We start from the raw sequence: 24,934 nt of genomic DNA on the forward strand, positions 1-24,934 counted from the left end.
TCATTAAAATAAGGCATTTATGACAACACTAGTTGCTAAAATTTCACAACTGAGATCACCTGAGTTACCATCTTCACTTCATATACATTTTTATGAGAAGTGGGCTCATAGTGATCATTGCTTCAGAGGTTCCACATGATCAGGATACTTTGCCATTGGGGAACTGCTGATGACTTGAAACAATAAAAATAAATTTATGTTAAGCAAACATATTAAGGGATATAGGTCAAAGGCAGTTATGTGGAGTTAGGCCAAAGATCAGCCATAATCAAAAATGGCAGAACAGGGTCAAGGGGTTTAATGGCCTATTCCTGTTTTATGTTCCTTTCCATTTGTTCATTGCATTCATTGCAAAATCATGTGCTCACCATTCCCATCAAAATCCATATTATTAACAATAGCAGTGACAATCATTCTTAACTGAAATAACACAATATAGTAAACTCTCAACATCTGCAGAAATTGACTTATCTCATCTTCAACATTCCACAGCAAACAATGCCAATGGCAGAGAACAAACAAACAGAGAACCAACCTGCCCCTGGTCATCCATATTACTCATGGTCCTTCAGGACATGTGTAAAATCCAGTGAATAGTTCCTCATGAATTTCCATCATTTCACATGAGAAACTAAACAAGGCTATTTCTTATGGTTATGAAGACTCTGTTCTAAGGACCAAACTCAGATCTAAATGCATATTTCCTAGCAGTACATCTGACAACAGAACCTCTAGTGAAGCAGTCTCCTCATTGCCATTTTCCATGCCTTTTATCCAGTTAAGAACAGTGGGTGGGACAATTGTGAGGGAGACCCAGTGAGACAGCCTGCAGTGCTGGTCTGCCAGCAGCTCCACTGGAAGAGCTGAGTGCTGTTGAGGTAATGTCGTTAAGCACTGGGTGCCTCAAAATAGACGCTATCTTGGATTATTTAGAAATAAAGGCCCAGAGTTGTTGGGGTGCTCAGTGTGGAGGGTGGATTCCCAATGTAGGAACAATTTTGGCCATGGGTTTGACTTGCAGGTGAGGTATTGCAAATAGGCTGACTCTGCTGACCCTGAGCTCCTATCAAAAGGCAGCCCCCTAAATCACTGCCAGCCTCTGAAAAGGAATCATACAACAGCTAGAAAGTTCCAGAAGCTTTCAGAAGCATCAGAAGCTGTGGCCCAGATTGATTGCCCAGTTCCATGACATCCCTTAGGAAATGCACTAGGAGGCAGGACAACATCATGCAGCAATCCCAATGGGGATGTCTGCAAGTCTCCCAGTTTCTCTGCTTTCAAAGGGCCAGGAAAATTCCAACCATAGGCTGTCATCTTCATGGGGGCGAGGAGGGGAAAGGGGGTAAAAGGGAAGGAAGATGTAAAACTGGTAATTCACGGAAGTAGAGGCCTTGCTAATCTGAACGAAGAGGCTTCATTGAATAAATACGCGCAAAGCCTTGTCTCACAACCAGCTGGATCCACTACCTGGCACATGGGATTGTGCATCTGGCAGCAAGAAAAGTCCCCAGTAGCTTGTGAGGGGAGGATGGGTGTTAGGCAAGGATTTAGAAAGAAGGTCTCACCACTACTGGGAGCGTTGAGAACAGGAGGGTGGTTGAATTTCACATAGATCATGAAGGGAGTAGCCCAGTACAAGAGAGGCCCGGGACTTGCTCAGGACTCTTCATACCTCACACAGATACCTAAAATAAAATTTTACGACTTATCTCTTGATCCACCTTTGATCCATGATCCCACTCACAGCATGTTTGCTTGAAGAAGCTGCCAGCACCTCTCACTCAATTCTCACATTGAAATTGTTAATTTAATTCGAATGGTATAATTGATATAATTGGACCTGATCTGCATCTGCACTTCCTTCCTGCATGTGTGCTCCAAAAGGAAAGAACATACTAATATTTGGACACTGTGAGAAAGCAGAAAGGTCAGAGAGACTTTGTGAATCACATTATATTAAATGTATTCATCCCAACACAATATAAGCCAAGGAAAAGCTGTTTTTTACTTAGCAGCTACCTACTAGAAGTATGATTGAGATCAGCTCTCTAACAAAAGTCTAATATTAACCAGGATCACATCACACCAACACCACTTGACAGGCCATCTTTGCCATCACGTTACTTGATGGCATCTTTGCAAAATTCCTATTAAAATATAGTAGTCACTATCAGCAACAACACAATAGCAAATTTTCATTACATTGTAAAAAATAATTTTAGCAACCAACTATCACCTGGAATCAAGATGGCACCAATGCAGTAGTCATTACATGCTAGGTAATGATGCAATATTTCTCATGAAGGAAATTGTTGTAATACAATGAAATGAACTTGCCATTCCCATCATTAAACTTCAGCAAGAGAAACGGGAATATTTTTAATGCTTACATTGAAAAGTACGAGGCATGCATTCATGCCATTTTCATGCCCCAGTATATGTCATGCACTGGTAAGACGGTTTTTAGTTTTGGTTATCAAGGCACTGGAGGTACCTTCAAACTCCAGAGCAATAGAGAAACATTTACAGGTTGAATCCCCAGTCACAAAACCTAATAAAAGGGAGTATAAGAAAAACGTGATCCTAAAGATGATCCTATTGAAGACATTATCAGTAAAGAAGTAGTTTGGTCAGAATACTAGTTTGAAATAAAGCAAGGTAATAGGAGAGGAGGATATACATGCAAACTAATGAAAATGAAATAAACATTTAATTGCAGATGAAGACAGCGACTCAAGAGCCTACTGGATGACAAAAGTCAGGGCAAGGAATTGTTGGACAGATGACTTAAAATGGGATGCGTGGCCTAGCTTATTTCATTCACACTGCTGAGCACATTACTGGAAAATTCTACATATTATGTAGTCTGAAGTGCTCGTTTTTAGTGCAACTTGCATTACCTACCACATAGTTATGAAGAGGATTTTTCACTTGTTATTTCCAAGCGTTTTCTAAATTTTAACATTAGTTTACATAAAACTAATCAAGTAATAGAAAACACCAAGTTTTACAAAACATATACAGAGACAATTTAACACCACACTGCACTCAGTTGGTTTGATTCCAATTCAAGCAACACTGAATTAAAAATTGTCCATTTAGCAACAAGACACAGAGACATAAAAGGGTAGCAAATGCACTTTCATGCAGAATTGTGACAGCATTATCTGATTATGAGTGGTACTTACTACCAGGGTGTAGCAGAGAAACTGATTTAGACAGTGACAGTGCTTGAAGAAGGGATCGTCCACTGCTGAAAACACCATCTACAGAGCAGGGACAGACTCATCATAATGACCAAAAGAACAACATCTATTTGGGTGTTCATTCATTGATACACCTAATCTCTAGTTCTACAATATATCATCTGTATGTATAGCATAATGGATAAGTAAGATCACAAATGAAATTAGGATGGTTAACGCACATTTTTGTATTTCAGTATCACATTACTCATTTTTATTATATTTTACCTCTTTTTTAAATAATGTAGTGCATTCAACTTAACCTTTTGCGTCTGTTAATAGCTTTCTGGCTATCTACAAAAGTTTAGATGTGTCAATGATGTTTCATGAGGAGCCTCACTGTGTATGTTATAAATACCGTGAAGTAAACAAGCACACTGTATTCATCACCATGTTGAGAATGGAGATAGAGTCAACTCCAATATAATTAGTAAATAAATCAATAATAATCCAACTTAGGGTAGTACACATGTGAAATGAGGCTTATTTATGTCTAGTAATAAGGTATTACAAATCTGGTTACTCTAAATCCCATAAATATTGAATTAAATTATTTTTGTGCATGCTAAAGTTCACTGAAGAAAGGAGCCTCACTAATTAATAATTTATAGATTCTCATTGGCCTTTGCAGATATATCATCCTGCAACATTCTGACAAACAACAAATGGCAATGTGAATCAGCTGATAGGAGAATACCACAAGACATAAATATCCATTTTAAACCTTCTCCTTTATACGGGGTAAGTTTGTGTACTGGGTGGGAGATAACGTCCATTTAGGAATGCAAAGAACTTGGAAAACCAAGTTCAGATTTGACAGGAAAACTGGGGTAGCACACTACTGTAACAGCTCATTTATCTGCATATTTCATGTCCTATTGTTAAGCTAATATCGGTCATAATACTAAGAATGTATTTAGAAAGGACAGTGCTCATTCAGGCAGTTTTATAATGTAATAATCCAGACATGAAAGCAAATTTATACTGTAGATTTATGCATTTTATGAAAAATTGTTAATTGTAAGACGATGAAGCTAAAATGGTGATGCTTTCCATATGATGACAAAGTAGATATCATTTTTAACTAATGACATATATATTTAGTCTTTTGTTTAAGCAAAATCAAAATTTTACTAATCAAAGTTATTTTGCTCTTCTGTTGAAACTAACCTTCATTTGTAGAATCAAACATGCCAAAATCCCTTATGAATCGAGATTTGCTTTGAGAGACTTTAGGAGAGGAAAGCGAGTATGATCTCAGCCGAATTCCAGTATCTTCAGACTCCTTTCAAGAACAAATGGAAACCATATCAAATGTTACATTCTAGATCCAATAAAAGATATTTTTATTTCAAGTGTAAACATAATAAACTAGCTTTCATTTCATTAATGGAAAAGGATGATTTTCTTGGCAATGTACACAAGTATAGCAGAAGCTATTTTAAGCATTACTTAATACCAAAACTCCAAAAAGAGAAAGTTTGCATTTTTTTTGAAGCAAGCAAAATTATTAAATCGACAAATTCATAAAGTTACACAGGGCAGAGAAGAGTCCCAGATCTTGGAGTTTGGAGATGAGTTTTGTTGGGAATACTGGGTTATGTGAGGTTGTACAGGACATTGGTGGGACTTCTTCAAGAGTAATGTGTGCAGTTCTGGTCACCCTGTTGTTGGACAGATATTATTAAACTGGAGAGAGTTTAGAAAAGATTTACCAGGATGTTACCAGTAACGCAGAGTTTGAGATATAAAAATAGACTGGAAAAACTGGTACTTTTTTCATTGGAGCGTTGGAGGTTGATGGGTGACCTTATTGAGGTCTATAAAATCATGAGGAATATAGATAAGGTGAATGACAGGGGTCTTTTCCCTAGGTGTATGAGTTTAAAATGAGGGGGCATATTTTTAAGGTGAGAAGACAACGCTTTAAAAAGGACATAAAAGGCAACTTTCTTTTTACATGGAGAGTGGTTCGTGTGTGAAATGAACTGCCAGAAAAAGTGGTGGATGCAGGTGCAGTTACAACATTTAAAAGATCTTTGAATGAGGTAATGAATAGGAAAGGTTTGGAGAGATATAGGCCAAGCGCAGGCAGGTGGGACTCGTTTAGTTTGGGAACATGGTAGCATGGACTGGTTGGACTGAAGGATCTTTTTCCCTGCTATATGACTCTATGACTATGACTGAGAAGGAATTATATATTTTCAAGTCGGGATGGACTTGTGGTTTGCAGGGAAGTTTGCATGTGGTAGTGTCCCACACATCTTCTGACCATCTAGGTGGCAGAGGTTGTTGATTTGTGAAGTGCTGTCAAAGCAGTCTTGGTGATTTTCTGCATTGCAACTTATAGATGGTAGACACTGCAGTCATTGTGCATCAGTGGTGAAACAAGTGAATGTTTAATGTGGTGTATGGAGTACCAGTCAAGTGGGCTGCTTTGTCTTGGATGATGCCAAACCTCTTCTGTCTTGAGACCACATTCAGCTGACCAAGTGGAGAGCTGAGAGAACTTGGGTGTACTTGTACAAAATACACAGAGTATGCAGATAGAACAAGCAATTCAAAAGAAACTAGCATATTGGCTTTAATTACATTGCTTTTGACTACAGGAATGAAGACATGAAGTAACAATTGTACTTGCTTTTAATGAGAGAATTCATGGAATTGTGTGAAAATGTTTAACTTCCATACTTAAGAAATGATACACCTGTATTGGAGTCTGTATAAAAAAGGTTAACTAGGTTAGTATCTTGAGTGAGAAAGTTGATGAAAGGTTGAGTAATTTGTGTCTGTTTCTGAATTTTAGAAGAATGAAAGTGAATCTTTTGAGACATACAAGATTGTGAAAAGTCTTGACACACAGACCACTAGTGTTCAAACTACAGCAGATAGTGTGAAATTTCATTCCAGAAACCCTCAAAATTTCCAAGCAAATTTAATCATGGGAGTGACCAATGAGAAAATGTTGCCCAATGTGTAAAAGCGTGAAAAGCTCCTCCTTCAATCACAGACCGTTTCTATCTTCAATCACGGCACGGTGGCACAGTGGTTAGCACTGTTGCCTCACAGCGCCTGAGACCCGGGTTCAATTCCCGACTCAGGCGACTGATTGTGTGGAGTTTGCACGTTCTCCCCGTGTCTGCGTGGGTTTCCTCCGGGTGCTCCGGTTTCCTCCCACAGTCCAAAGATTTGCGGGTCAGGTGAATTGGCCATACTAAATTGCCTGTAGTGTTAGGTAGGGGGTAAATGTAGGGGTATGGGTGGGTTGCGCTTCGGCGGGTCGGTGTGGACTTGTTAGGTGGCACAGTGGTTAGCACTGCTGCCTCACAGCGCCAGAGACCTGGGTTCAATTCCCGACTCAGGCGACAGCCTGTGTGGAGTTTGCACGTTCTCTCCGTGTCTGCGTGGGTTTCCTCCGGGTGCTCCGGTTTCCTCCCACAGTCCAAAGATGTGCAGGTCAGGTGAATTGGCCATACTAAATTGCCCGTAGTGTTAGGTAAAGGGTAAATGTAGGGGAATGGGTGGGTTGCGCTTCGGCGGGTCGGTGTGGACTTGTTGGGCCGAAGGGCCTGTTTCCACACTGTAAGTAATCTAATCTAATCTAGTCCACACTTGTTACTGGAACATTCATTATAAGAGAGTTAAATGTTTTACAGCTGGATTTTGTTTTAGAATCCTTACAGTGTGGAAACAGGCTGTTTGACCCAACATGTCCACACTGACCCTCCGAAGAGTATCCCACCCAGACCCATGCCCCTACACTATATTTGCCCCTAACTTAATTCAGCTAACCTACACATCCCTGAACACTATGGAAAATTTAGCATTGCCAACTCACCTAACCTGCACATTTCTGGTTTGTGGGAGGAAATCGGAGCACCCGGAAGGAACTCATGTAGACACGGGAAGAACGTACAAACTCCATAAAGACAATTGCCCGAGTGCAACTAAACCCAGTCCCTGGTGCTTGAGGCAGCAGTGCTAACCACTGAGCCACCATGCCATCCCTGATACTATCAATTTAAATGATATCATCAATTTTAAAGGGCCCAAATCCAACATTTTTTTTGAAAATTAATAATTCTAAGACTCTTTCCTGTGACTGTTGAATAAATTTAATGCCAGATGGAATGGCACGAACAATAGTTTAAAATCTGTTAGTTAACTGCTTTTATTTTGGTCTGCTCTCCAACTTCAAAGTGCTACCATCTTGCAAAACATAATAAAGTTAAACATATGTGCATATAAGACATTTCTGTGTAAAATAGGGCTTCCTGTTTTGATCAACCAGCTAATTTTAAATTCCTGATTGATGTCATGTGTTACATCCTTCTAGAAATAAATCAGCATTATTTAGCCTCAAAACCTTTAGCTGAAGTTGCCAATAGCATGCTGTTGCATTGCCAGCTGGAGTAGAGATTATACTCCCTTGGGACATCTGCTTTCAATGTTGCCCAGATTACACAATTGCATTGGTTTTCCACCTAACTAATAAAGTCTGTTCTAGTACCTTTGGCAATAAACCGTTGGATGAAGGCCTCAATTGTGATTCCTTGATGTTTATCTCAGTTTCCTGGTGAATCTCAAAAGAATCCAGTTCATCTCCACTGCTGGCAAATAATGCAACAGAGTTTGGAGATTTTGGAGTGCATGAGCCCTGAGACCTGTCTGAAACTTCTTCTCCTTCGCTATCTGCATCAATGCCATCAAAGCTGAACCTGCAAAAACAATTAGTGAAAAGGAGTCTACAAACAAATATTGCAAAGTAATTATTTTTCCTTACTAATTCACTTAAAATATTGATACCAATCCAAGGTGGTGTTTAGCAATTATGATCAATGTATACTTAGACAATAGTTGTGCCCTTTTATCCCATGCAATTATGAGCTAGTACCATTTTACTTGCCATTCTTAACAACTCAGCAAATGGTAACCATTGTAGTACATGTTGAAAAATGCAAAATTAACTTTTAATCATTTTCATTCAATATTTTGCCGGGGTTTGTGAATTTTACTTAATAATTTTCCAACATGCAGACAGTCTAAGGAAATAAAATTCTCTTACATTGGAATAGATATTGATTTTTCAATTTTGATCTGGAGCCATGAACTGGAACACGTTGCTAAAAAATGTCTTGTTTTCTTTGAAACTTTTTTGCTTGTGGCAACAAAGACAGCAGATCAAACAAACTTTGTTTGTTTGTGTGGCCAGACCTTGAGGCTGCTGGAAAATGAGTTGCGGTGAACAGATGCAGCAACACCAGGAAGAGCATTGCATTTAAACAGATAGCAGAAGTTGGCTACTACTGAATCAGTACCTTGAAAATAGTTCTGGCAAGTCTGGAAGAGATCCTATGATCAAGTAGATGACAGATGTTGAATGGTAATTAAGACCTCAAGAAAGTAAAGTCTGTCTGTCAGGGTGGAACCATATTTTTGGAGAAGACAGGCTTGGCTGCTGACACGACAGCATAAAGATATGAATGTTTCCTGCCTAATATGCTACATAGCAAAAATCTGAGTTAGAATTACTGAGACCTGGATGAACTGTCAGATACCCTGTGAAAGAGATCAGGTGGCCTTTGGAATTGTGTATTAAAAGTTCATAAATTCCTTGGATATATCAAAGCAGCCAATCAACAGTCAAGATGTCAAATAATTGTGAAAAAATCACTGATTTTTTTTTAAAAATCAGTGCTTGCTATTTCACTTTGTCAGCTGACATAAGCATGAGGGTTATTATTATACTTTTGAGTTAGGTTGAAAATTGGTCATACAACATATCATTATCATGATGAGTTTCCAGTTTCTATTTTCCACCTTGTAATTCTATTGTATTTAGTATTTATTATCAAACTATTCACGTATGTTATCACTGGAGATTACTTTGAAGGAATTTCAATGTATTGATTATTTTTGATCAATGAAAGGTTATTTTATTAAAAAACTAATGTATTCAATAAATGCACAATGATAATTTTACATCAGTATGTGTCCTGAAGTCTGCCCACAGCATTAAACAAGTCTTACCATGGCTTAGTCTCATTATGCAATCTAGTTTGAGAGCCAGGGTTTCCAATGGAGTATTAAAACAGTGAAAACATTGTTTGACAACTCCAGTTCTGCACGATGTTCATTTAAGGTGGTTCACATTCTTGCAGTTTCTGCTTTAAATACTTTAAAGGATATGGACGATTAACACTCCTATTGGCTTGTCGTAAATGGAAAGTAATGAATGAATGACTGCTTATTTTTAAAAAACCCTTTTAAACATCGTAACTTTCTTTGTGCCAAATAACATACTGTGGGCAAATGACATGAAAGTGCAATTGCTTAGAGTGAGGGAGCCAGGGGGTGTAGATGGGGAAATACTTGGTAATGGCATGGTGTAGGTTGGGGTTGGGGGTGCAGGCAGGGAACTGAGAATGTCATTTGGAATTTATCTCTTCAACTTTTCCTCATGAGGTTTATGGATCACTTCTCAGATGCTGTGAACCATGACACATTTGAAAATAGCCACAAATCCATGAAAAAAAGTGGAGAACCAAGACCTAGCTCCAAAATTGCAAACAATATCACCATTCCTTCATTGTCGCTGGCTCAAAATCCTGAAACTCCCTCCTTAACAGTAGGTGAGTGTACCTACATGAACTTGGTGGCAACTGTTCAAGATTTCAATTCATCACCACCTTCTCAAGGGCAATTAAGGATCAGCAATAAATGCTGGCCAAAGTAAAAAATCCAGATCCCCTGAATGAATAAAAAGATGTGTGCAAAGGAAACAAGTAGATTAGGATGTAAAAGGGGTCGACGGTAGAGCAGAGGGTCTCAAAAAGAAAATAAGCTTCGAGAAGTCAGTGAAGTTAGGGGAGAAGCTGTAAAAATAGGAAGATCTCCAAACAATTTCTTAGCTTCCTTTACGAGTCGACAAGGTACAGGTGTGCTCTCCAAGGCCCGAAAAGGATGGGCCAGGCCTTCACTGCCCTGGGCTTTCTTTGCACTCTCCACTTTCACTACAATAAGAGTAGCCTCAATCCCCACACATTCCCCATCATCACTCCTCCACACACTCCTTCCCCTGTCATTAGAATCCATACAAATAAAAAGAGACTGGCTCAATCTCTGGATACTGACATCTGATTTCTACGTAATTCGCACAGTTCACTAGGAAATGTGGACCAAATATATGTTAGTGAGCACTGGTAACTTAAATTGTCATGATCTCATATTAGCTGAAAATGTGTTGCTGGTTAAAGCGCAGCAGGTCAGGCAGCATCCAAGGAACAGGAAATTCGACGTTTCGGGCATAAGCCCTTCATCAGGAAGGCTTATGCCCGAAACGTCGAATTTCCTGTTCCTTGGATGCTGCCTGACCTGCCGCGCTTTAACCAGCAACACATTTTCAGCTCTGACTCCAGCATCTGCAGACCTCACTTTTCACTCCATGATCTCATATTACCACGGGTGCATGGGAAACTAAATTAACAAGCAGTTTCCCAAAATTAATCTATCCACTTTTCAGAGGAGTGACCATGATTATGAAGGCGATTCTCCCAGAACCAGACAAGCCAATTGCACTTCGGGTGGGCTGACACCTGTGACATCCCCAAACGTGGAATACTCAAGTGTAAAATCTGTAGTGGTGGGGGATTAGCAGCTAACACCTCCCCCCTAAAATCCAGCACATCCTGTCATGCCCTTTGAAATGGCATAACATCTTCTTACAAATTAATTTTACAAAGACTTATCTGTCTGTTACTTTATTATCCTTTGATCAAACACACAATCTGCTTGTCTTCTTATCTGCTTCAACATCCTTATTGTTTTACTTCACTCCCTATCCTACCCATTCTACTTAATAATTGAAATGTGATTCAGAACATCTTACCATCAAGTGGGAGTAGAAAAACCGATTTGAACACAAGTGCCCCCACATGACATTAAACTAAAAAAATCCTTATGACAGAATAATTCAGAGGTGCCGGTGTTGGACTGGGGTGGACAAAGTTAAAAATCACACAACACCAGATTATAGTCCAACAGGACTAGTGCCTCCAAATAAACCTGTTGAACTATAACCTAGTGTTGCGTGACTTTTAACTTATGATAGAAAGTAGTTCTATTTAAAACTATTTGTATAAAAATAATACAGGCAGAGAAATAATTATAGAAAACAAACAAGTAGAAGTCAATGGCATTGAGGCAAAGACAGTGAAAGGTTACTGAACAGTGTTTATAACTCTGCTGTATACAAATACCATTGTTATATAATTGCTCTTTTTATCATTTCTTCTCATTCCCATTTTTCTTGAGATACAAATATGCCAAAATGCACAAATAACTACAGAAACCAACAGCATTCCATCAGCAGTTATCTGCATTTTTGAAACTTACTTTGGACCAATCAAATTTTAGAACTAGTTGCAATCAAGTTTACCTTTGCTTACAGATGATGCTTGTGGAAGGACTTTCTGCCTTGACAGAATCATGCTGCTCAGATAGTAATGACGATTGGCATAAAATACGATCAGGTGAAGATAAATCAGAAACTTGTTCCGCAAAATCATTCCGATCTTCCTTCAGAACTGTGGTGTCTATATGGTCCTCAAGCCAGTCACTTGAATGCTTCCTAAGTATATTATCTTCTAATGATGCAGGTATATTGGACTCCATAGACTGAGGGACATCATAAGCATGGCAATGTTGGTCCTCAGATGACTTCTCATGCAGTATGTTAGTAGTACTGGTACTTACGGTGGTAACATTGCTACTATTATAGTTTAGACTGCCTTCATTAACCTAAGAAGAAAAATATATTTACTTAACTGCAATAATTAAAAAGGCTGAAGGTATGGTATACTGCAAGTCAATCAAAACTTTAGTTGCCGAATGTGTTTTGTTTCAAATGTTTGTAATTATTCTATGGTCATCCCTTGTTAATCTTAAGATGCTCCTGAAAAGGCTTCAAGTGCCACTTGGTTCAGGCAGAAAACCATAAGAAATGTTCACAATTTTAAATTATATACTTGACCACGGATCATCCCAAGTTCTTTCACAAGATTGTATTGTATGTGTAAAACAAGTTTGGATACAACCAAAATTTAGCCCACTGACTGAGCCTGCAATCTACTAAAGCAATCCAAAAGTAATTCCATTGCCTCAGCACTGCAAAAAAGTTCTCTCCACTTCAAATACTTATCCATTTTCTCTGTATAAGACACAATTGTCTCTCCCTACTGCAACATTATTTATGCTCCAATAACTTTCTGGCTAAAGAAATCATTTCTCAATTCCAATGATAGTTTTCAATTAATGTCCTTCCTTTACTAACTCCCCAAACACAGAAAATTTCCCCTTGCTAATCATATTAAAGCCCTTCCTAATTTTAACTGATTTGTCCCTTACAGGAAAAAATGTGTTTACTGCTCCCTGCATGCCAGTGATATCTTCATATTGCTGAAATATACTTGTATTTTCTGACCCTCCATATTCCAATCAGTTGGAAAGCATTATAGAATGGGTTAATGTCACAACAGGCTCTCAATTTGAGATAATGCATGTGGCAGGACCATTATAGACAAATCATTAAGTGAAATAGTTACATAAACATATGCGTTAAAAACGTATGTGTTTTCTAAAAACATACAACAAAAATAGTCTAATCAATTCCCCAATACCACCAGTTTATAGCAATTCATATCCAGAGAAAGTATCTGTCTACATCAAATCTTTAAGTTTGATTTAACTGCTTCTCCACAGTTCTGTCCTGTGAAGAGTTAGATCTTCTTATATTAATAAGAAATCTGAAAGCTTAGATTTTCTCAATCTATTAATATACCGTCAATTTCTAACCAAACACTTTTCCACAAGTTTCATAAGCTAAACAAAATATCCTGTACTCCTTTCTGGGAGAAAAACTATACTTGCTTCTGATCCTGGTGAAATGTCCTTCAAAACTGTCCTAACAGCTTTCAGTCTTTGAGTTTTCTAAGCTAAAATCAACCTTTGATATTCTAAACTAAAATCAAGCTTTCAATGCTTAATCTCCTGTCATCAACCTGACAGTATGAATAATCTTCTATGAACACTGCAGGGGCTTGATAGCCACCTGCCCTATGATACATACTACATTAGTTCAAGGTTCCAGAGGTCTTTATAAGTTTATTGCTTTTTCAAGCTCCACAAAAGTAACCAACACCCATATGCCACTGCCTTGAAAAATCATATACCTTTCATTACACCCTCTGACCCTGTATTCCCTTTACAATTCATGTTGTGTTGTTTTTTTGAAGGTGGCTGCTACCAAAATGTGTCATTTCACATTTTTCTAAATTGATCTTCACCTACCATTATACTATCAGCCTATCTACATCCTTTTGATGTTTCATGCTACCCTCCTCACAGTTTATAATGTCTCCATGCTTTGTACTGTACACAAATTTTGAAATTGTGCTTGTGCCCCAAGGGCCAGATCATTGACTTATATTAGGAAAAGCAAGTGTTTAGCACTAACCCTGGGAAATCCCATTACAAACCTTAGCCATCCAGCCAAAAAACAATCCATTAACCATTATACTCCAGTTTCTATCAGTCAACCAACTTTATATTCATGCTAATACTGTCCCTTTTCTTCCATGAGCTCTAAAGTTGCTCACAAGTATGGCACTTTATGTCCCCTTCATGTAATTCTATGTATTTCACAGCAAGAATTGCAATTGCAGAACCAGGTGTATCAGGGAGCTGTTTCATAATTCTGTTGAAGAAACATTGGACTCGAAAAGTTAGCCCTGCTTTCTTCCCACAGATGTTGCAGATCTGTGGATTTTCTCCAGCAATTTCTATTTTTTGGTTCAGATCTGCAGCGTCTGCAGTTTAGGGGAGGCGATGGCCTAGTGGTATTAAAACATAGCTATTAACCCAGAGACCCAAGTAATATTCTGGGGACACAGGTTCAAATCCCACCACAGCAGATGGTGGAATTTTGATTCAATAAAAATCCAGATTTAAGAGTCTAATGATGACCATGCATCTATTGTCATTTGTTAAAAAACCCATCCAGTTCACTAATGTCCTTAATTTCTCTGGCCTACATGTAACTCTAGATCCACAACAATGTGGTTGACTCTTATTGCCCTTTGTCCTCTGGGCAATTAAGGATGGATAATAAATGCTGGCTTAGGCAGGAATGCTCTCATCCCACAAATAAATAATAACAGAGTTCCTTGTTTTATTTTAGCTACTTTATAATTACTTCACTACATTGACTTCAGTTAAAAATAAAATAAAATAATATTAAAATGTTAAGGAGTAACATAAAAAAGGATGATTGTTTAGTTATTTAAATTACTTAGCAATAGGTTGAAAATAGACCAAAGCAGTTTTGCAGCTCTTACCTGATCTACAACCATAGAATTGACATAAACTTCTTCTCTGCCGCTCAGCATGGAAGAAAGTCTTGCTGCAGCCAAGAAGGTAGATGAACCTGATTTTGACTTCTTGATGATTTCTTGTGAAGAATGTTTGCACTCTGTGGAAACCAAAAAAAAGTAAATGGATTCAGTACCAAGAAAATGGTTAAGTTGCATTATGCTAATGAATGGGATTTATCATTAGTGTGTCATTAGATGATATCAGACACACTTGGAACGGGAACCAAGCCAGAATGGTTCTGGAAATGTCTCTCATAATTCTGTATATAGTGTACATCATTAAAAGGAGGTTCCTGTTCACTGTATGAAGGCATACTCATCTCTCACATATAGCCTCAATATGACCTTACAACATGATGGCAGCAGTTGTGGACTGGCTGCAGAAGGCAAAAAAACTGATACAAATGAATGAGTTCTTCACTTGCTCAACAGTAGGACATAAGTATGTCTAGAAAGATGAATTAGTCCTTCCCTGAGCTTTTGGACCATGAGACTGAGCCAGACCCAACCACTCAGGGAATAAGGTGGCACTAAACATTTACCTGATACCATTTCAGACCTTTTAAAACTTGATAAAGAGCACATCAAGAAAAGTGAAATACTGCAGATGCTGGAGAATTAAACAAAACAAAGTGTTGGAGAAACTCAGCAGACCTGGCAGCATCTGAAGAGAGAAACCGAGCTAATGTTTTGAATCCGCTGTGGCTCTTCTTTGAAAATGAGGAGTTGGAAATATGATGGGTTTTGTGCTGTAGAAGATGCTGGGGAAGAGCAGGTAGAAGGGGAAGGCAAGGAAGGTTAGATGTCAAGCATGATTAAAATTCAAAAGCAATCAAATACCAGGTTAACATGCTTTCATTGGCAATCAATAAAATTCCTGATGTAATTCTTGCCAAACTCGTAACACAGCAACAAATGACAAAGTACAACATTTTTATTAAGGCAAATAACACCTATTTTAGGCTCAGATGTAAGGTACAGTTACCAACCACATACAGTTTAATAGGTACGATATAAAACCAATAGGAAGTATGGATTCCTTCATTCATTTGAGGCAACTGACTACAGAACCCATTAAAACAAGTTTATCAGAGATTTTATAATAGTTGGTGTTCTGAATGAGACTCCACCTGATCAGGTAGGCTTTCATGTTGCTCAGGCTATTCAAATAACCTGGCATGTTGAAATACATAAACAGAAAATATCCGGGGAAAGAGAGAATTTCCATGAAAACCCACGGCTGAGTCTGTCAGATTTGCGAACTGCAAGCCAGCTAAGCCACCTGGAAATTGGAAGAACAGGGATGAAGGCTTAGTCACCGCCATTCTCCTTATTCATTGTCCACTGCGAAGCATCCACAACGGAGGAAATCTGCACAGCCATTAACGCAGTGAGAAACCAACTGCAACAAAAAGAATCTTTTCTGAATTGTCTGCAGGCACAGCAGAACAGTTCAGCAGTGGACAATATAATTCTGCCCAGGAGGTAAATGTAAATGAACAGCCAAAAAGAATTCTGGATGAGTGGTGCTGGAAGAGCACAGCAGTTCAGGCAGCATCCAAGGAGCAGCGAAATCGATGTTTCGGGCAAAAGCCCTTCATCAGGAAGGCCGAAACGTCGATTTCGCTGCTCCTTGGATGCTGCCTGAACGGCTGTGCTCTTCCAGCACCACTAATGCAGAATCTGGTTTCCAGCATCTGCAGTCATTGTTTTTACCCAGCAAAAAAGAATTGTTATTCTGGGTAAAGTTAAAAAAAACTTCAAGATGTTTTCTGGTATTCAGATGTTTTGTTTAACAGCGAGAGGACTCACTTTAAATTAGATACAGGGAATGGGGTTCTGTTCTTTTCCAAGATCTCCTTACTTCTCTAAGGTCTGACTGCAAGATGTAGAATTAGTTCAATAAAAGTTAAGGGAGCGAGTGCAAACAGTCTTAGCTGTAATTGACTAGGGCTTAAAATATTTTGTTTCTCACTTCTAATGAACAGTATGCTTTACTGAATGGAGAAGTTTGTATTGCCTTGAACTTTCTTTATTCATCAGCAGCAAACAATCACAATCTACACTTCCTCGATGATACTCCACTTGTTGAACCACAGATGAATCTTCTGAACCCTCCACTTACTTTGCCTGGATAGGCTACATGTTGTGAATCACAAGTGTGCCAGACAGAAAAGCAACCACCCTCAGGATGTTAGGTCTACATCTGTTTTTTGATGACAGACCAATTGGGAAGGAAGATGCCACCACTACTGATGATTTAATGGAGGAGGGGTTCCTAGATCTGGACTTGCTCTTTCAGCGCAGCAGAGAAACTAATGGTTTACCTGAAGCCCCTCTTATCTCCAGGTCATCCTTGCAAGGACAAGATACAGCAATGTCCTTATCTCACTCTAATATCATTCCACACCAGTCACGTTGGAACACTTTGTCTTTTGCGTATAAAGACAGCACTGTGAATAAGAAGCTTAAAAGTCTAAAACAGAAGCAGAGACCTTAGCTTGATCAAGTGTGGGTTCCGGAATGTGATCAGAAGAATTATGATAATGTGCCTACGTATTTTGTGTTGAGTTGTACTGCCTCATATTATAAGTACATTCAGTATTGCTTTAAAAAATATTTACTTGTAATTTTGCAAAGACCAACAAGAAATAACTTTTGGAAATCCAAATTTTAATTGGAGCCTCTTTGCACACCATGCTAGTGACTTCCAAATTGTAATTAGACTCATCAAACAGATTTGCACATGAAAGGAAAATAGTCTTCCAAAACTGCTATTCCAGATTATTTGATTTTCTTTCTGCAGGCCCCCCACATTGGTAATTGGTTACAATAAAACTTGTATGTTTGACAAAACAATTACATCACAATATGTATAAGTCAATGCTGTAATTCATCATTCTGAACAATGATTAGAAGTCAAATGATACTGCAATAACTTAACTTCTGGGTTCTGTTTCAGGATTGTCCCAATGAGATTCAGGTCAATAAGATTAACTTTCAAAACCTCGCAATTAATCAACGTTAAACAGAGTAAACAGATATCTGAAACATATTGTAGTTAGGATTAATACAAATTTCCTTAAGCATCACAGATTTGGCGATTAAAGTGGCTACACTAGTGCAATCTACATTTTCTTTTCTGACAGTTCTGAACAGCTCAGAATTGACACTTCAGACTACAGTTTGGAAAAGAAGGTTATCTACTTCTTTAATTTTTTTTCCCAAATTGTTGAGTAGAACTAGCGACAGAAAACCATATGATTTCAATTACAATTGTGGCTTAGCTGTGTTAAGCCAACCTCCCTTCTGCTATCTCTGAGTTGTTGTTTATAAAAGGTTTGATCTTACCAGGCATTGTCCATTAGGAAAACAAAATGGAGGAGGTTAATGCCAGCAGTATCACTCTAAAAATGTGGAAACAGTGCGAGAGGAAGTTTAATGTGTTGTAAAAGTTGTCAAGGTCAACAAACTCATTTTGAAATAGCATATCATACTAATACTAAAACTTGGATGCTTTATCTCACCTACATTCAGACAGCGTGATTGCAAGCCACTTACCAACAACACTGGCAGCATTGCAACCAACTACCACATCCCCGATGAAGGGCTTATACCTGAAACATCGACTCTCCTGCTCCTTGGATGCTATGCTTTTCCAGTGCCACTCTTTTCGACTCTGACCCCCAGCATCTGCAGTCCTCACTTTCTCCAACTACCACATAAATATATTTCAGGCTATATCATCGCACACTTCCCTCTTTCATGGAGAAGGTAGCAAATAACACTAGGCTACAGCAAAGAACTGGTCACAAACAAATATACTTGTATGTCTTAGAACACCAATGGAGATAATAATGTTGACCATCATGGGTAACTGCCAGACATAGGCCCCTGGTAGGGCCGAAGCAATTAGAGTGAGGATATGATTTGAAGATGCCAGTGTTGGACTGGGGTGTACAAAGTTAAAAATCACACAACACCAGGTTATAGTCCAACAGGTTTAATTGGAAGCATTAGGTTACGGAGCGATGCTCCTTCATCAGGTGGTTGTGGAGCACACAATTGTAAGACACAGAGTTTATAGCAAAAATTTACAGTGTGATGTAACTGAAGTTATACATTGAAAAATACCTTGATTGTTTGTTTAGTCTCTCATCTGTTAGAATGACCATGACAGTTTCACTTCTTTCACGTGTGAATCACAAAACTTTTTAAAAGTTACATTCTCTGGTTAACTTTAATAATTGGTGTCAGCCCAGATAATATGTTGAAGGTGTTAGCCCCCTGTGTGCTGTTGTGCACTTTTTAGATTAGAAAAGTCCAAATATTATGGCACAGACAACAGCACACAGGGGCAGGAAAATCAACGTTTCAGGCAGGCTTTTGCCCGAAACATCAACTTTCCTGCTCCTCGGATACTGCCTGACCTGCTGTGCTTTTCTAGCACCACTCTAATCTTGACTCTGATCTCCAGCATCTGCAATCCTCACTTTCACCTAACAGCACACAGAGGGTTAACGCCTTCAACATATTATCTGTGCTGACACCAATTGTTAAAGTTAACCTGAGTCTGTAACTTTTTAAAAAGTTTTATGATTTACATATGAAAGAAGTTAAACTAACACGGTCATTCTAACAGATGATTGACTTGTGGGTGGCATGGTGGCACAGTGGTTAGCACTGTTGCCTCACAGCGCCAGAGACCCGGGTTCAATTCCTGCCTCAGGCGACTGACTGTGTGGAGTTTGCACATTCTCCCCGTGTCTGCGTGGGTTTCCTCCGGGTGCTCCGGTTTCCTCCCACACTCCAAAAAAAATGTGCAGGTTAGGTGAATTGGCCATGCTAAATTGCCCGTAGTGTTAGGTGCAGGGGTAAATGTAGGGGAATGAGTCTGGGTGGGTGCGCTTCGGTGGGTCGGTGTGGACTTGTTGGGCCAAAGGGCCTGTTTCCACACTATAAGTAATCTAATCTTAACAAACAATCAAGGTATTTTTCAATGTATAATTTCAGTTACATCACACAGTAAACTTTTGCTATAAATTCTGTGCCTTACAATTGTCTACCACTTGATGAAGGAGCAGCACTCCGAAATCTAGTGCTTCTAATTACACCTGTTGGACTATAAGCTGGTTCTGGATTAGTGGTGCTGGAAGAGCACAGCAGTTCAGGCAGCATCTGAGGAGCAGTAAAATTGACATTTCGGGCAAAAGCCCTTCATCAGGAATACAGGCAGAGAGCCTGAAGGGTGGAGAGATAAGTGAGAGGAGGGCGGGGGTGGGGAGAAAGTAGCATAGAGTACAATAGGTGAGTGGGGGAGGAGATGAAGGTGATAGGCCGGTGGGGGGGGGGGGGGTGAAGTGGGAAGCTGGAAAAGAAGATAGGCAGGTAGGACAAAACATGGGGACAGTGCTGAGCTGGAAGTTTGGAACTGGGGTGAGGTGGGGGAAGGGGAGATGAGGAAACAGTTGAAGTCCACATTGATGCCCTGGGGTTGAAGTGTTCTGAGACGGAAGATGAGGCATTCTTCCTCCAGGCGTCTAGTAGTGAGGGAGCGGCGGTGAAGGAGGTCCTCGGCAGAGTGGGAGGGGGAGTTGAAATATTGGGCCACATGGCGGTGTGGTTGGTTGGTGCGGGTGTCCCAGAGATGTTCCCTAAAGCGCTCTGCTAGGAGGCGTCCAGTCTCCCCAATCTAGAGGAGACCGCATCGGGAGCAACGGATACAATAAACGATATTAGTGGATGTGCAGGTAAAACTTTTATGGATGTGGAGGCTCCTTTAGAGCCTTGGATGGAGGTGAGGGAGGAGGTGTGGGCGCAGGTTTTGTAATTCCTGCGGTGGCAGGGGAAGGTGCCAGGATGGGAGGGTGGGTTGTAGGGGGGGGGCGTGGACCTGACTAGTTAGTCATGGAGGGAACGGTCATTGCAGAAGGTGGAAAGGGGTGGGGAGAGAAATATATCCCTAGTGGCGGGGTCTGTTAGGAGGTGGCGGAAATGTTGGCGGATGATTTGGTTTATGCGAAGGTTGGTAGGATGGAAGGTGAGCACCAGGGGCTTTCTGTCCTTGTTACGGTTGGAGGGGTGGGGTCTGAGGTGCGGGATGTGAACGAGATGCGTTGGAGGGCATCTTTAACCACGTGGGAAGGAAAATTGCGGTCTCTCTGGTGTGTTCTATGGTGGAACTGGTCCGCCTGGGAGCAGAAACAGCTGAGGCGGAGGAATTAGGAATATGGGATGGCATTTTTGCAAGACGTAGGGTGGGAAGAGGTGTAATCCAGGTAGCTGTAGGAGTCGGTGGGTTTGTAAAAAATGTTGGTGTCAAGTCGGTCATCACTAATGGAGATGGAGAGGTCCAGGAAAGGGAGGGAGGAGTCAGAGATGGTCCAGGTAAATTTAAGGTCAGGGTGGAATGTGTTGGTGAAGCTGATGAATTGCTCAACCTCCTCACGGGAGCAGGAGGTGGTGCCAATGCAGTCATCGATGTAGCGGAGGAAGAGGTAGGGAATGGTGCTGGTGTAATTACGGAAGATCAACTGTTCTACATAGCCAACCGGAGCACCCGGAGTAAACCCACGCAGACACAGGGAGAACGTGCAAACTCCACACAGTCAGTCGCCTGAGGCGGGAATTGAACCCAGGTCCCTGGCGCTGTGAGGCAGCAGTGCTAACCACTGTGCCACCGTGCCGCCCCTAAAGCGCTCTGCTTTAGCCTGCACATCCACTAATATCGTTTATTGTATCCGTTGCTCCCGATGCGGTCTCCTCTAGATTGGGGAGACTGGACGCCTCCTAGCAGAGCGCTTTAGGGGCGGCACGGTGGCACAGTGGTTAGCACTGCTGCCTCACAGCGCCAGGGACCTGGGTTCAATTCCCGCCTCAGGCGACTGACTGTGTGGAGTTTGCACGTTCTCCCTGTGTCTGCGTGGGTTTACTCTGGGTGCTCCGGTTTCCTCCCACAGTCACAAAGATGTGCAGGTCAGGTGAATTGGCCATGCTAAATTGCCCGTAGTGTTAGGTAAGGGGTATATGTAGGGGTATGGGTGGGTTGCGCTTCGGCGGGTCGGTGTGGACTTGTTGGGCCGAAGGGCCTGTTTCCACACTGTAAGTAATCTAATCTAATCTAAAGACAGGCATAGCTGGGGCCCATTTGGGTGTCCATGGCTACCCCTTTGGTCTGGAGGACGTGGGAGGATTCGAAAGAGAAATTGTTATGGGTGAGGACCAGTTCAGCCAAACGAATGAGAGTGTCGGTGGAAGGGTACTGTTGGGGACGTTGGGAGAGGAAGAAACTGAGGGCTTGGAGGCCCTGATCATGGCGGATGGAGGTGTAGAGGGATTGGATATCCATGGTGAAGATGAAGTGTTGGGGGCCGGGGAAACGGAAGTCTTGGAGGAGGTGGAGGGCATGGGTGGTGACTCGAACGTATGTGGGGAGTTCCCCTGGACTAGGGGGAATAGGACAGTGTCAAGGTAGGTAGAAATGTTGTGTGATTTTTTTAACATAGTGAGGATAGCTATACCTCCTTCTGTCATCCTTCATCCCACCATCTCTTCTGTCTTCTTTCCTTTCTTTTCCTCTCTCTCACCAAAACACAACTTTTAGTCCATTTATCATTTCAAATTCCCAAGAACTGGCACTTTTCCACTCAGTGGATGGACAGGATGAATCACAGTCTGACAATCACACACCCACAGTCACTGCCTCACAGCCTTGCTCTGTGTATATTTTAGAAGCTGGATATTGGAGAGCTCTGCATGTGGTTGGTAAAACAATTGGGCAGGAGCAAGTGGTGGAGAATGTATATGTTAACTCACCAGATGGCAAAGTTGCAGACTTATTCTGCTGTAGAGAACATATATAAAGATATTGGCACAGAAACAGAAATTGCTGGAAAATCTCAGTAGGTTTTGCCAGCATCTGTGGAGAGAATTCAGAGTTAATGTTTTGGGTCCAGTGTATAGAAGAAAGCAGGGGAGAGTGGGGAGGAAGAAGAGTAAACAATAGGTGGATATAGATGCCAAAGAGAGAGAAACACAGTTGGACAGACAAAGGAGTTAAAGGTCAGCTATATGAATAGCTGCTAATGAGGACAATTAGTGGCTGACAATGGGTAATGTGTGATAGCAGTGCTGATGAATAAAGTTAAAAATCACACAACACCAGATTTTGGTCCAACAGGTTTATTTGGAAGCACTAGTTTTCGGAGCACCTCGCCTTTATCAGGTGGTTATCTTGATGTATCACGTGATGAAGGAACAGAGCTTCCCCCACCTGTTATCTGGTGTTGTGTGATTTTTAAACTTTGTCCACCCCAGTTCAACACAGGCACCTCCAAGTCCTGATGAATAAAGAAGGTTCAAGGCAATACAAACTTCTGTTTATTGCCACGGGTGCCCAGTTTGATATTATGCAGCTTCAGGTTCCTATCACAATGGTTGCTGATTCCAGTGTTCAAAGAGCCCTCAGGTTCTCACAACAGTCTATTCTCCAGTAGATTATTAGGAGTGCCACCCCAGTACAGTACATTAACCTACTATACTCTCTCAAGAAGACAGCAATCATGCTTCAACCATTGCTAGTCCATCACATTTATGCATTCTCAGCTCCCCAGATGAGCCTGCAACCTCCCATGCCAAGGTGGTGCTATCTGAAACAAGGAAATTAAAGCCAAGTACTTCTTGTCTTCCTTCAAGGTCATTTGCAGTGTCCCACAGCAGAAATCAGTAGCCTTCTATCAGCTATACGGCACCAACATGGGTAAGGTGAAAGAGTTATACGATCTGAAGAAAAACTAGATGTTCCTATATAGACACACTAGAACAGCCAAAGCTAAGCAGTAAGGGAAAGCACAAGCAGTTTTATATGGTTTACTGAAAGTGTGGATAAACTTTTTGTGAATGGTCTATTTTATTTCAGAATCTTTGTCAAGAGTGCTCTGTAAAAGGTCCATGAGCAATGGATATTATGGAGCAACTATCATGTGAGAAAGTGATTTTGGCAGAACCAGAGCTGTCCATAGTGAATGAGCAATGGATGCTCCTTCATCTGAGGTGGTTGCTAAAGGCCTGGTGGAATGTCTGAAAGTGAGATTGCAGAGAATGCAAGTATTTGGAGAGTCTTTAGCTAGATATGAGAAGCATACACTTGGCATCCAGCAGCCAGTCTCTGGTTCAGATCAGCCATGATCTTATTGAATTGTAAAGCAGGCTTGAGAGGCTGAATGGTCTATTTTATCATGATTTGGATGTTTCTATGTTCGACGTGATGGGTCAAAGATGGCTGATGCAAGTGACAAATGTAGGATGAGTGCATCATGAGTCAAGGTTAGAGTGGTGCTGGAAAAGTACAGCAGGTCAGACAGCATCCAAGGAGCAGGAAAATCCACGTTTGAGCAAAAGTCCTTCATCAGGAGTGCATCATGACTATTGACAGGGAGGAAAGTATGAACACAGTGTTCTTGTCCTGGTGTGTCACTGTAGGTTGGATTGTAGAGTGTAGCACAGTTCAATTTTGATGAAAAGTTTACACTTAAAACACCAATCTTGGCTTACGTGGAGGTAGGAGGTGCATCCTATAGACTCTTTGTGGGAACATATTTAATTAATATTTCAGATTGCCTTATAGAAAGCTGAAAAGGACCTGCACTGGATTAATATTTTTATTCACAAGCGCATAAAATCCATCAGATGAAACTGTGAGGAAAAATTGAGTATACCTTATGATTTTGTTATATTCTTATTTTCTGCTTGTAACTAAGGAGATATTGTTGAGTAGTAACACTGTTCCTCATACTGACTTTGTTCCTATCCTATAATTAGGGATTAAGAGAGCTCTTAGATCATAGAACATAGAACATTACAGCGCAGTACAGGCCCTTTGGCCTTTGATGTTGCACCGACCTGTGAAACCAATCTGAAGTCCATCTAACCTACACTATTCCATTCTCGTCCATATGCCTATCCAACGACAATTTAAATGCCTTTAAAATTGGCAAGTCTACTACAGTCGTGGGCGGCACGGTGGCACAGTGGTTAGCACTGCTGCCTCACAGCACCAGAGACCCGGGTTCAATTCCCGACTCAGGCGACTGACTGTGTGGAGTTTGCACTTTCTCCCCGTGTCTGCGTGGGTTTCCTCCGGGTGCTCCGGTTTCCTCCCACAGTCACAAAGATGTGCGGGTCAGGTGAATTGGCCATGCTAAAAATTGCCCGTAGTGTTAGGTAAGGGGTAAATGTAAGGGTATGGGTGGGTTGCGGGTC

The 24,934-nt window shown here is 40.7% G+C and overlaps 1 protein-coding gene across 7 annotated transcripts in view; it reads right to left on the reverse strand.

Moving 5' to 3' along the window:
- Positions 1-24,934, reverse strand: part of arhgef28a (Rho guanine nucleotide exchange factor (GEF) 28a) — a 447,370-nt gene that overhangs the window by 203,639 nt on the left and 218,797 nt on the right. For 5 of the 7 annotated variants that reach the window (XM_060836122.1, XM_060836096.1, XM_060836114.1 and 2 more), the window contains 5 exons: positions 14,639-14,772; positions 11,683-12,044; positions 7,756-7,963; positions 4,416-4,530; positions 3,189-3,266 (listed from right to left, as the gene is read on the reverse strand). In XM_060836122.1, the coding sequence (XP_060692105.1) occupies positions 3,189-3,266; positions 4,416-4,530; positions 7,756-7,963; positions 11,683-12,044; positions 14,639-14,772 (897 nt within the window). The remainder of the gene's footprint in view (positions 1-3,188; positions 3,267-4,415; positions 4,531-7,755; positions 7,964-11,682; positions 12,045-14,638; positions 14,773-24,934) is intronic. The other 2 variants (XM_060836132.1, XM_060836104.1) reach the window with 1 other exon arrangement.

This window comes from Hemiscyllium ocellatum, chromosome 2, assembly GCF_020745735.1.
Source record: "Hemiscyllium ocellatum isolate sHemOce1 chromosome 2, sHemOce1.pat.X.cur, whole genome shotgun sequence".
Lineage (NCBI taxonomy): Eukaryota > Metazoa > Chordata > Chondrichthyes > Orectolobiformes > Hemiscylliidae > Hemiscyllium > Hemiscyllium ocellatum.